The sequence below is a fragment of the Lycorma delicatula genome, chromosome 12, assembly GCF_047948215.1.
Source record: "Lycorma delicatula isolate Av1 chromosome 12, ASM4794821v1, whole genome shotgun sequence".
Lineage (NCBI taxonomy): Eukaryota > Metazoa > Arthropoda > Insecta > Hemiptera > Fulgoridae > Lycorma > Lycorma delicatula.
Genome location: NC_134466.1, coordinates 75,845,059 through 75,859,092, shown reverse-complemented (window position 1 = coordinate 75,859,092; position 14,034 = coordinate 75,845,059). Strand labels below are relative to the sequence as shown.

Below are 14,034 nucleotides of genomic sequence, written 5' to 3'. Positions count from 1 at the left end.
CGACAAGCGAATGGTGTAGGGCACCGCGCTTATTCCGCTCACGCAGTTAGGTAAATTCTAACAGCTAATTAGGATATCGGTCGCTAAACCGTGTCGAGGAACAGTAGCCGTTTGCCGTACGGACATTCGGTCTTATGCTTTAGGGCGACGAATGGGTGGTAGCGGGAGAAATGCCAGACAAACCGAATGGAAAACGGTTCGTTATGATGCAAAACGGCGTTGCCGTTTCTTTGTCAGCAGGTACAGACATATCTATTGTCAACAATATTTTTACAGTTTTCAGGCGGCTTGGTTTTCAGGTCTTTGAATGACAAGCGATTGGGTATGGGTTTTTCAACTAAGGGTGATGTTGACTGCATTGCGGTGTATTTTTCATAGGCGCTTATGTAGCGAGTCACAGCGGTCAGCGAGTTGAAACTTGATGCTTGTATGTTAATCGAATGTATGTACTCTCAAAAATCTGTACGTTTCTGAGCCTGTGCGTTTATTGTGACGGCGTCGGAATTATTAACATATTACTGATTTTCTTCGTGCAGAATATTACAAGTTTAAAAAAAATATTATTTACGTATGCGTATAGTTTAATTTTATTTATTTATTTTTTTGATCGTTCACTTATTTCTGTTTCTTTATTATTTTTTAATCCGTTTTCTTTGTAAAATTTTAGATTAGAATGACTTAACATTAAAACAAAACAAAAAAAATGACGAATTAGAGAAAACTTTAAACTTTATTTAAGCACAATTGTTAAGCTTATGTTTTTATATTCTGTTTTTCGCTCTAACGCTTAATTGTTATTATTACTAACTAGAAGAGTCATTCGATACTGTGTCACCTACTTTTATTTATTTTAGACAGTAATATTTCAGGTTGTTGTTTTTTAACTATTTTCCTTCTTTGAAAAAAAAAAGGTAAAAACTTCATGGAAATTCAAAATTATGGAAGTATATCTAAATATTCCAAAAAGGTGGTTGATATTTCGATTTGAATATAGGAGAGGTGGAATGATGCCTACTGATGTTGGTAGATGCAGTTTTCATTGCTTTAACAAACTTCAATCCTTTATTTAGTATTTACGACTTTAACTTTGACATACATATCAACGTCGGTTAAATAATACGAAATTTATTAATTTTAATACAGGATATAAAAAGATTATTTATTTACAGGATACGATTAATAAAATTATATATTTTTATACTGAATCATTGTTATGTTTTACGATAGCAATCGTTATACCAAGTCGGTAATTTATTTATTACGCAAAGCCTTGAATTATTGCCTTATCTTCAATTTATTATTATTTTTTGCATATGAAAATATCATTATTTTAATATTTTTTCGCCGAAACTGCATAAAGAATTCCAAAATGAAATTATTATTTGTTGTTGTAAACGTTATATATTTTAACTTTGTGTTTTGTTTCTGGGTAGAAGATGCTGTAAGTTGAACTTTTTCAGAATTTTTTATTACAATTATAAAAAAAAAATTCATACAGAAAACAAAATCTATTATAAAATAATATAATAAAATCTTTAACCGACTTAAAATATTTTCGACTTTTCTGGTTGTAGGTTTATTGCACCGTAGTTTATACCGATCGTCAAAATTTTTGAATTCGGGATTTTTGGATATCTCGACGTTACAAGACTCACTAGTACAGAAAACTCTCGGCAAGATGTTTATACGTGTGTGTTGACCAGTATTTTTATTAATATTTCCGGTCTGGATAAATTAATTCTTCGAAAATGGCTGAAAAGATTTCTTCATATGATTTCAGTCATTGATAGCACAAAATTTTGGATATAATTAAAAAAGAAGGAAGGGTACTTTTCGATATTGTTAATTTTTATAATTTTTCTGTAGCGATCGTTGAAAATTAAGCTTTAACATGTAGTGTCATTACGTTATTTAAAATTGCATAATGTTAAGACAGTAGGATTTAAAAGTTAGTTTAGTTTTTTCTAATATCTTGAAAACCTGTTGATCAAAATAATTGAAATTTGGCACAAATCTGTTTTTTTGTATATATCCCACCTTCGGCCGAATTTTCAACAACTTTAAATCGGATGGCATTAAAGTTATCCTTATTATTTCGTAGTGAATATACCTAAAATAACTATATTATCAAAAATGAGGTATCAGGTTTATTCAAATTTCTACGCGTTAGGTCCGACTAGTTCCTCTAGACGAAAAACATATGTATGTGTGTCGCACTTCTCTAGGTCTTATAACTCAGAATCGACAGAACCAACTTTCTTCAAATTCGGCTGAAATATTTCTATAAAATTAGGCACTGATCGTATTCATTTTTTTCAAAACTCGTTTTTAGAGGGAATATCGTGAAAACACCATTTTTATTTTCTTCACAGGTATTTTAGAGAAACGTTTATCGAAGTAATTTATTTCTTACACGTATAATAAATTATTATAATTAAAATAAATAATTTAAAAAAAACTTAATCGAAAAATTAATCCCGCCTCTTAAAAGTGTGATACTTTTTTTGTTTTGCTCTATCTCCCTTAGGTTTTTTGACGTCAAAAATTTTTTCAACTTTTAAACTTCATAAATGTATCAAGAAGTATTTACAATTTGAAACCTCGGACCTAAAATCTAAAAACTTTTGTGTAAATCTCATTTTTCTTATATTAGCTTTTGGTGTAGGATGTGGTAAATTAAGAGAAATGTTCGCTCGAGCAAATTTATCAACATCGATTTAAATATAAATATTTTTTAGAAAATCTTTTCTCAAAATTTATTATTCCACACCTCTAAAAAATAATATATATTTTATTATTTGCCTCTAACTCTTTTAATTCGAATTATTCATCGATTTAAGGGATATTAAAATTAAAAATTTTTGAATCTACAATTTGAGTCCAGAACTGAAATACGAATCGATTTTTTTCATTACTTTCATAAAAGTTGTAATTTATTTTTTCAATATGTTTTAAACGGTTTTCTTTTAAATTAATTTTTCTTTGTTAGGAATCACCTATTTATAAATAAACTTTTCTTAAATTTTCCGTACAGAGTTAAGGATGCTCTTAAATTAATAAAATTTTCTATTCTAAATTTGGGAATTCTAATGCTTATATATTATCTTGATAAGTATCATAATCAATATAAAAAGCCTCCTTGATATTTCGGCTCGAAATTTTAAAAATTCAGAAAAAGGTTTTTTTTTTATTTTTTCGACCTCAACGTTTATAAAAACTAATTTTGGTGAATATTAGCGTTTTGAAAAAAATTCTTTTTAATACTGCAATTTTTTTTATCAAATTGTAATCTTTTTGCTATGTTGTGACAGGATTAAAGGACTCAAAACCTGGAAATGTAAAAAAAGAAGATTTTTGGAAAATGGAAAAATTTAATTTATCGATTGGAATGTACATAGTTTGAATAACAAGGAAGCTGAGTCGCTGAGAGAACTTAAAAGCGCTAAAGTAGATATTGCAGTAATAAATCAGCTAAAAAAAAAACAAAAAGGCTCTAAAGAAATTTGTGATTTTATATTATAATATAGTGGAGTAGATGTAGATAAACGGGCTCCAGCTAGGTTTGATAAACGAAAAACTTAAAAAAAATATCGACTCGTACACTTTTATTAATGAGCAGGTTGTTAATGTTTATCTAAAAATAGGAAAGAAATTTTTTGGGATTTATGCACCAGAGGAAGGGAAGAAGAATGAAACGGAAGAGTTTTATAATTTTCTAGTTAGTAATGGGTAGGCTGAATTCCAATGATTACCTCATAACTGCAGATGATTTTAACGCCAGGTTAGGTAATAAAGTGGTGCAAGGAATCGTGGAAAAACATGGAGAAGCTACCTTAGTTATTCGAGTACCCCCCGCACCTCGATTTTCCGGACCGAAAATCTAAAAAAAACATCGAGTATATACCGGTATTTTAAAGTGCAACAGATATGATAAAAAAATACGTAATACGAAAATATTCAGAAAGTAAAGCGTTTAATTCGTTCATTTAAATTACAATATTAATATTACATTAATAATTAATTACCGTACTAGTTTAGTTCAGAATCAGTAGGCCAGTAAAACGAAAAGAAAGTATCATTTCAATACGCTTTTTAATTATGGATTTTATTCTTAATTAATCGCTGTCACTGTCAATGTCTGTAGAAGAGTTACCGGTAGTTTCCACGTCGCTCTGCCAAAGGTGATCGTCTTCACTACCATCAACTTCATTAGATATTCCGCATTTTTTAAAACTTTTGCTTACTAATTCCGTAGAAATACCTTCCCAAGTATCTTGTATCCAAACACAAATCCGGTTAAAATCTGGGCGTTTGATTCTTCCTAGAGAAAGGCGTAGGCGTGAGAAAGAAATTTTCATCAGCCATCCATTTACTGTACAGTTGTTTTAATGCAGAATTGAACGGTTTATTAATGCGGTTTATTAATCTAGAGGTTGCAATAGAGATGTCAATCCGCCTGGAATTATTACTTGGTCTGTCATACCCTTTTTTAAAATGTCTTTCACTTTATCAGTCATATGCCCCCGATAACTATCCGTTACTAGCATACCGGTATTTTTTTTTATTAAGTAAATTTCCTGATCGCTTTTGCCATATACACCTGATCCGATCTAAAATTAATGTTTCGTCCATCCAACCTGATTCCTGTGCTCCGATAACAACTCCATTTACCTGTATGGTAGGAAGAGTTTTTCTTTTAAAAACAATGTACGGAGGTAATTTTGATCCATCAGAAGTAATGCAAAGCATAACACTACACCTTTGTTTTTCATTACCACCGGTGCGAATCGTAACACTTTTTTCACCTTTTTTGTTTACGGTTTTGTCAAATGGCATTCAAAATATACGGGAGTTTGATCGGCGTTTCCTATTTGAGAAGGCAAATAGCCTTTATCTTTTCTAAGATTTATTATGTATTTGTAAAAATGCAATATTTTTTGTTCATAAGCGTCCGGAAGTCGTTGAGAAACGGTCGTCTTTCGTCTTATTGACAAATCATTTCGTGCAAAAAATCGTGTTATCCAACCAGGGTTTGCTTTAAAATCAACTTTATTCAATGATTTACGATTTCACGAGAATATGATAGACACATTTCTGCCGCGACAGCATAACCGCATTTCCTTTTTTTCCATAACAAAGTCGTACAATTTTTTTTTCTATGTCTGTGTATTTTTGTTTTAAGCCACGAAAAGCACTTCTATTACCAGCGCCTTTCACCAGAAGTTGTTTCTTCTTACGCCAGTCTCGAATGCAGCTTTCATCTACGTCAAATTTTCTTCCTGCCGCCCGATTTCCAATTTTTTCAGCCTCATCTATAACACGCAGTTTTTCATTTACCGTAAAAGATGGTAGACGCTGTCCTTTTGTACTCATTTTAATGCCGTAATTAAAATAAATCACCGTATTAAACTTTACAGGATAAACTAAACAGATAAAATTCACATAACCGTCCACATATACAAACAGTACAATGACTATGGCGAATAGACAAGAAGACGATGGGTAACTGACATTGTAACTGCAGTGTCATTAGAACCGAATGCAGCCTATACAGAAGGAAACAGTTTTATAAAATACCGTAACTTCGTTCCTATCGATAATATAACCAGGATGTTAATAATTAAGGATGTATTCTGTATAAGCGGCATCCGTTTTTGATAAACGAAAGCCTAATGTAACTATATTTATGCGATTGAATTTAGGTACTTGTAAGAAAACGTTTACTTTACGTACATTATCCCGGCTAAAGGTTATGTTTCAAGTGAGCCCCGCACCCTTATTTTTTCTCTCTAATTCCAAGAAAAAAAGTGCGGGGAGTACTCGAATAAATACGGTTTTTTTAATGTTAATGGGCAGGCTGTTATCGATTTTGCAACAATGAATTCTTTTAAATCGTGAATAATTTTTTTCCCGCATAAGAATATTCCTAAATATACATGGGCAGCACGGGGGAGGCGCTCGATTATTGATTACGTAGTAATGAATTATAAATTGTTTCCGTTCATTCAAGATACTCAAGTTTATTCCGGATATGATGTGCATACCGATCACCTTATTTTACGATCTAAAATTGCAATACCTGTTTTTTCTTTCGTTGTTGTCGGTGTTGCGGAGAAATACTATTTATGTACCTCCCCGTTTATCATCTCCCCACGGGGTCGGGTAGATGTTATTATTTAGAGCCTATGTGGGCCCGCACCCTACCGAATAAAACTCCTAATTCACCGTTTCTCCCCACCCGAGGTCGGATCAGCAATTAAGCATAGCTCGACCCCGGGGATGCCTTTGAGCTCGGAGGATCAAAGGGAGTCAAGGTGGTTCTAGCAAATTTTGAGGAAAATTTCTGATCGGCAGTTTTTAGATCGCATTCCATACTAAATCAATACAACTTGTAAATACTTACTAACAGAGATTTGGGGCTTCACAGGCGAGAAACCCTTGCGAACAAAGATAGACATTAATAATGAGACATTAGAACAGATAATGACATTTAATTATCTGGACTGTCATTTTTCCTTCTTTAAATCATATGATGTAGATAATAAGCTGCATTAATTTCAGAGGCTGCCGGGTACCATCCAAAGAACGTCGGTCGGTAAAGTAAGAAAGGAAACGATAATTAAATTCTATAAATCCATGGCTGCACCGAGATTAATGTATGGATCTGAAACGTGGACTTTTCGTAAGGAAAGTTATGGAAACGAGACTTCTACGTAGAGTAATGGTAATTTCATTGAAAGATCATATCAGAAATAATACAATGTAACAGTTGGCGGTTGACATTATTGAAAATACGATTAAAAATTATAGACGGGGTTGGATGAGTTATTTAGATAGGATGAATGGAACCAGGATTGTAAAGATTATCTGGGAGTACAGAGCTGTTGGTAAGGGATGGATAGGACGGCCGTGGAAGAGATGGAGGGAACAACTGAAAAACTAACATTGAATCTACGGCGATAGAACAGACTGAATGTTCAATTACAACTAATATAGGACGTATAATCGAATTTTAATTTTTTCAAAAATATTTTACTTTTTTCCTACTATGATAATTTCTTCTTCAAAATGCAACAACTTAAGCCAGCACCTTCTTCGAATCCTCTTCTTTAGTGTCATAATAGAGCTGACAATTATTTCAAAAATATTCCAACTTCCAAATCGGAGTGTAGTGTTTTGGATTTTTGCATTTCATCCGGTAAGTCTCAGGTTTGAATTCTGATCACGCAAGCTTCAAATTTATACTTTTCCTCTTCGTCATCGATTAATCATCTATTTTTGTACACAAGAAAAACGCCTCTTAAACGGTACCAAATTTCTCCCTTCACAATTTTGTAAACTTGAGCCAAACTAGAGTTTCATAAAGCAGATGTATTTACTCAAAATTTTCCTATGTATTCTCTTCATATATTTCATATAGGTATTCATAAAGAACGGAAATCATTAAAATAACTTCAACCAAAAAGCGCTTCTCCACTTTAAAAAATAAAAATCTGTTTTTTTCCCAACCGTGATAAAACTCAAAAATATTAATACTATAAAAATAAAAATTGTTATTTATAATTTTAAAAGCCACTGAAAACCCAAAATTTTGATGTAAAGAACTTTGGAACAACGTTAATCAAAACGGTCACAGCTAGTTTCAAAATTGTCTTACGGTACACCGCAGGTACCCACCGAGTCGGTCTAGCGGTGAACGCGTCTTCCCAGATCAGCTGATTTGAAAGTCGAGAGTTCCAGCGTTCAAGTCCTACTAAAGTCAGTTATTTTTACACGGATTTGAAAACTAGATCGTGGATACCGGTGTTCTTTGGCGGTCGGGTTTTTTCAATACACTTCATTTACACTCAATACATATCTGAAAGGTAAATGCCGGAGGCTAAACAGGTAAAACTAATTTGAAAGGAAAACTTATAAAGAAAATAAAAAATAATTTTTTTTTTAAATTTGTTTAAACATGCTTTTCTTCAATAAATAAATAAAATAATTCGTACCCAAAAGTAAAAAATGAATTTATTTTCAAGAAAATTATTTTAAAAAAATTATCTATTTATGCATGACTAAAAAGAAAAGCTTGCGGCGTGCTCTCAAATACGACGTCTTTATAATTACAGCGCACCCCACGCTTTTATTTTTACTCGTATTTTAATAGATAGTTTTTTAAAAAGTAATTTTTTTGAAAAGTTAATTTTTTACATTTTAATCGGTTTTTTTGAAGAGATGTTTTAAAAGATTTTTTAATTTTCTTCTTTATAGAAATTTTATTTTTCATTTTCCTAATATGTAACCTACAATGTTAAACCGGTAAAAAATAAGCACACCCCTATGGCCCGATGAGATGAGGACGATAAATGAGGTGTAGTCTTGAACAGATTCAGGCCGACCGTTCCTATGACGTGTGGTTAATTGAACCCCGACAATCAGAACACACCTGTACAAAACTACACTTCATTTACACTCGCACATATCATCGGTAATTCCTAGAGGCTAAATAAGTAAAAAAACGTACACCCCAAATAGTGATATCGTACAGAAAAAAAATAATTGGTAAATCGTTTCAAGTTAAGAGCATTTACTTATATTTAAAAAAAATGTTTTTCTGTTGAACGGTTAATTTCTGATGAATATATTTTTTTTAATTAACTGTGAAAAACACGGTTAAGATTTCTGTAACCCAAAAATTGTATAATTGTGATTTAAAACGGTTCGTATTTCTATCTTTTCCGTTTAAAATATTTGAGCGATGTTCTGGGTGATACTACAAAAATAAGATCGTATCGAGGTCGAAAGAATCTTGCTATAACATCATCTTTCTCTATTTAATGGCCGAAATGTTATTTAAGGATGTCACGGTTTATAAATGGAACTTTCTTAAAAAAACGAGTTAAACTGATTCGATCGTTTATTTATGTTTAAAGTCTCTCCCGATTAGCAGATATGGTATTCTAAAAGTTTATTTTTAAACAAAATTCCTGCGCTTGGTTCAAGAAAACGTGTAAGTTTTTTAACATATATTTTTAATATTTTTTCAGACGTTGTAAAATTATACTTCCTCAGAAATTACATGTATTTTTATTAATATAACACTTGAAAATGCGGCTGAGAAAATCGTATCTAGATTTTTAAGTTATTTTATAAATAAACAGCTTGTTGTAGAAATACTAAATAAACAACTTTTTTTGTAAATCACATGCTATAAAGAAAGATCAAAAATAATTATTTACAAATTTTATCTTTCAGGGACCGTACAGAATTAAACCGACAGAAGATTTTTTTAAAATGTGTGAAAAGGTGGGGAAAAATTCGAGTTGGATGGATACAAAAGCGCATAAGTATAATGAAACTCATTTTGCCTATACTGGGAATTTAACCCTTAATCTAGAACAAAATAATTTGTGGGTAAGTTTTTTACTATTAGAAGTAAAAATTATACTTATTTTTACCGTGTGCGATGTTTAACTAATATTTTTTTTTTTGTTTTATATAAATTATTGAATTATGTTATTATTGTATTTTAATAATATTACGCGGTATAATCGAGTGAATTTTTTTTTTTAATTTACGCATTATTAATAATTTAATTCTAAAAATAATGCTACCGCAGTCTTTTGATATATAGTATCCTTGATTATCTTATAAAAAGGTTATACCTGAAAAATTTATTATTTAACGTACTCAGAACTGGTGTTACCATCAAGAACATTTTGTAATTTTAACTGCTGATAAAAACAAATTTCAGTATCGAAACTCATGATATCTATATCCTCCCTCTTTGTCTGATTTAACGGAAATTAAGTGGCATCAGTGACCCGTATTCGTCACATAAAAATCGGGTGGGGCTGAGTCAGGGCTCGCGGCCGTTGATTTAACGTGAAACATTACGGACCTTGAATGAAGTTCCTCCGAGCTACAGACCGACCAAATTATCGGGAAAGTTAAACGGGAAAGCCACCGTCGTATTTTTTTTTTTTTTTTTTTGAACAATGGAAAATTTTAATTCCTTCATTTGGCTAAATCTACAAGGTGTATATGTCAGCGAGTCGCTTTTAGTGTGACATCGACCGCGTACTAAATTTAATTTTAACATAAAACATACACTAAATGGTATACGATATTTATTTTGACTAATATTGGACGACAATTTTGTTCAACATCGGTTTGCAATATGAAAAGTAGGAGACCGGCATAACAAGCAGCGGTAGGGGTATAGGCATCGTTCACTGAGCGCGCAGTACCGGCTTTGCAACGCTCCCGAAACAGTTTCGTCCACTCGGCACCGGATATCAGGGTACCTGTGCGTAGCCCATAACCTCCCCTTTCCAACGATATGTGTAATTTATATTTCCGGCTGGCTTTTGTGCGGGCTGAGGCTGACATATTGATTTTTATACTTTTTTACACGTTTACTTTAATTTTTTACAGATAAATATTGTCCAAAATATACTAATTATTACTTAAATCGATCTACTTCGACAAACTCTAAACGGAAACACACGAATAACCGCGCTATCACGTCTAAGTTGTGAGCTACACCGAATGGAAAAGAGCGAGAGCGCCGGTTTTGGCCGATCTACACTGTGCCTCCCCTCGCCAACCCGCTTACCAGTGATGCTAACTAAAATGTCGTATCGGCGAGTCGACCGTATAAGTTATAAAATGACACCGCATGAGATTAATAATTAGGGAGTTATTATGGCAGGACGATATAGACATTTTCGTTACGCTACAAATTTCTGTTCTGGTACCCGTATGTTTCGGTGTGATTCTAAAGCCGTTTCACGTCAAGATATCATAAAAAACGATTAATCCAGTCTGAAGACATCAAGTAAAAAGGTCACCGATTAAACAAAGGAAAAAACTTATATCCGCAGATACATTACGGAAGTGATATATAATGGGATCATCTAATTAAATCAAGAATGGGATTTTGAGAAGTTATAAGGAAAATATTATTAATAATAAAATATATGATCCCTTGTATTTATTAAAATTTCGAGGTTCTTTTCGTGAAAAATGATTAAAATCTTATTTGTAAAATTGTTAATAAACAATTTACAAATTGTTATTTGTAAAAAAACATTCAGAAATGTAGGTTCAAATATATTCATTTTCAATGATTTGTGATGAAAAATTGTGCCAAAATTTGTGCACAAAAAATAAAATAATATCTTGAGACCGTTATTATAGTTTTAAAATTTGTAATTTTATATATATCTGCTGAAAATCTTATTAACTGAATCCTTAAGTAGTTTTCAAAATATATTTTTGTATAGATCTAAAAATTGGTTTTGGAAAATATGATTTTTTAAGATTTTATTTTATTAATCGCTAATAAACAAATAGTTCTTTGAAACAATTGTGTAATGAAATTAATTCTGAATAAATGATGTAAATAAACTTAATTAATAGAAAACAAATAAAATTTAGTTAAACCGGTTAAGAAATTTGACTTATTTAAAATGTAAAAAATTACGACCTGTAAGAAAATGTTATGATTTTAAACTAATTATCCTCTATTCAGTTGAAATCAATTTATCTTTATTGTTATCCAAATATGATTTTAGAAACAAAATTAAATATCAAAAATAAATAAAAGAGAATGATAAATTACACTGGGAACCTGAACGGAGGATTACAGATTTTCCAACTTCATCTAGAAACTCTTGGATTTGAATCCACGGTCAGGCATATTATTTTTGTATACATTACAAAAATTTGCGTTTCTGTATCCTGTTTACAAACTTCGAGATTAAATGTTAAATCAATAAAAAAAATGTTAAAAGAAATAAATGACACGCTTAATAGAAGTATTTTAAATAGATTTCTTCGGATATTTTTTTTTTGTCTTCAGTCATTTGACTGGTTTGATGCAGCTCTCCAAGATTCCCTATCTAGTGCTAGTCGTTTCATTTCGGTATACCCCCTACATCCTACATCCCTAACAATTTGTTTTACATTTTCCAAACGTTGCCTGCCTGCACAATTTTTTCCTTCTACCTGTCCCTCCAATATTAAAACGACTATTCCAGGATGCCTTAATATGTGGCCTATAAGTCTGTCTCTTCTTTTAACTATATTTTTCCAAATGCTTCTTTCTTCATCGATTTGCCGCAATACCTCTTCGTTTGTCGCTTTACCCACCCACCTGATTTTTAACATTCTTCTATAGCACCGCATTTCAAAAATTTCTAATCTTTTCTTCTCAGGTACTCCGATCGTCCAAGTTTCACTTCCATATAAAGCGACGCTCCAAATATATACTTTCAGAAATCTTTTCCTGACATTTAAATTAATTTTTGATTTAAACAAATTATATTTCTGAGTGAAAGCTCGTTTCGCCTGTGCTATTCGGCATTTTATATCGCTCCTGCTTCGTCCATCTTTAGTAATTCTATTTCCCAAATAACAAAATTGTTCTACCTCCATAATATTTTCTCCTCCTATTTTCACATTCAGCGGTCCATCTTTGTTATTTCTACTACATTTCATTACTTTTGTTTTGTTCTTGTTTATTTTCACGCGATAGTTCTTGCGTAGGACTTCACCTATGCCGTTCATTGTTTCTTCTAAATCCTTTTAACTCTCGGCTAGAATTACTAAATCATCAGGAAATCGTAGCATCTTTATCTTTTCACCTTGTACTGTTACTCTGGATCTAAATTGTTCTTTAACATCATTAACTGCTAGTTCTGTGTAAAGATTAAAAGGTAACGGGGATAGGAAACATCCTTGTCGGACTACCTTTCTTATTACGGCTTCGTTCTTATGTTCTTAAATTATTATTGTTGTTGTTTGCTTCCTGTAAATGTTAGCAATCGTTCTTCTGTCTCTGTATTTGAACCCTAATTTTTTTTTTTAATGCTGAACATTTTATTCTAGTCTACGTAATCGAATGCCTTTTCTAGATCTCTGAATGCCAAGTATGTCGGTTTGTTTTTCTTTAACCTTCCTTCTACTATTAATCTGAGGCCTAAAATTGCTTCCCTTCTGTCTATACTTTTTCTGAAACCAAATCGGTCTTCTCCTAACACTTCTACTCTCCTCTCAATTCTTCTGTACAGAATTCTAGTTAAGATTTTTTCTTCGGATATATTTATCTCGTAAGATGGCAACGTTAAAAATATATATAGTATACCATAGCTGTCGTGTGTAGTGTTTGTTTTTATAAGTACTATCATTCATCTTTATTTGCTGAGGATTGATCTGAACAGATCGGTGGTTACAATGCAATACTTATTTACGATAGATGAAAAGGTAAATAAATATACAGACAATGTTTGGTGTATGTAACGGTAAACGAAATGCTGCTGTTATTGAATGTTAATGAAGTTATCGAGAGCGCAGGATTCCAAATCCATGTCTAGTGGAACATTCTGTGTGTTATTTGAAAAAGAGATTCAATTACTAGTATTCATACTCGCTACAATAATTCTGCCCAACATATGGCGTCTCCTTCCGTAAACATAAATGTTCGTGTTGATAGCAGTCTGGATGATACTACACGTTACCTATTTCAGCGATTCTTAGTTTTACAATGTAATTTACTCCAAATGACTTCGATAACATTTCTCCGATAAAAACAAATAACGCGTCGGTTTGTTTGTTGTATGTTCTCAAATTTTTATTTTAGCTGCTATTGGCGTAGATCCGATCACGTGTTGCGCCGGGCGGCTGCATGCAGCCATTATTCAGCGCTATCATCTAGCGGAAAATCTGAACAACTGTAGAATAAATATTTATAATTTATTATTAACTTTTAAATCGGAGATTAAAAATTCTTATTAATAAATTTATTATTTATATAATTATTATTCAAACTCATTAATAAACGAAAGATTAGTTAATATTTAGCAGTAAAAAAAGGATTTTTTTATTTAACAGGTTATAAGAGATTACGTTAAAGAAAGTCTAAGAGCGCACAAGGAGAGGGAGACAGTCGCTGCGCGCAGCGGCTCGGCGCAACACGTGGTCCACTCTGCGCCAATATCGGCAAATTAAGGAGTAGCAGTTGGCCCGGCATCTAACACAACCTCA

General features: G+C 32.0%; 1 protein-coding gene across 3 annotated transcripts in view; it reads left to right on the top strand.

Annotated features, from left to right (window-relative positions):
* The first annotated feature begins 1,341 nt into the window (after positions 1 to 1,341).
* The window catches only part of CheA87a (Chemosensory protein A 87a), a 54,026-nt gene continuing 41,333 nt past the window's right edge, over positions 1,342 to 14,034 (top strand). For 2 of the 3 annotated variants that reach the window (XM_075380230.1, XM_075380228.1), the window contains exons 1-2: positions 1,342 to 1,441; positions 9,241 to 9,399. In XM_075380230.1, the coding sequence (XP_075236345.1) occupies positions 1,370 to 1,441; positions 9,241 to 9,399 (231 nt within the window). In that variant the 5' untranslated portion in view covers positions 1,342 to 1,369. Of the gene's footprint in view, positions 1,442 to 8,891; positions 8,996 to 9,240; positions 9,400 to 14,034 lie in introns of those variants that run through there. The other variant, XM_075380229.1, reaches the window with a different exon arrangement.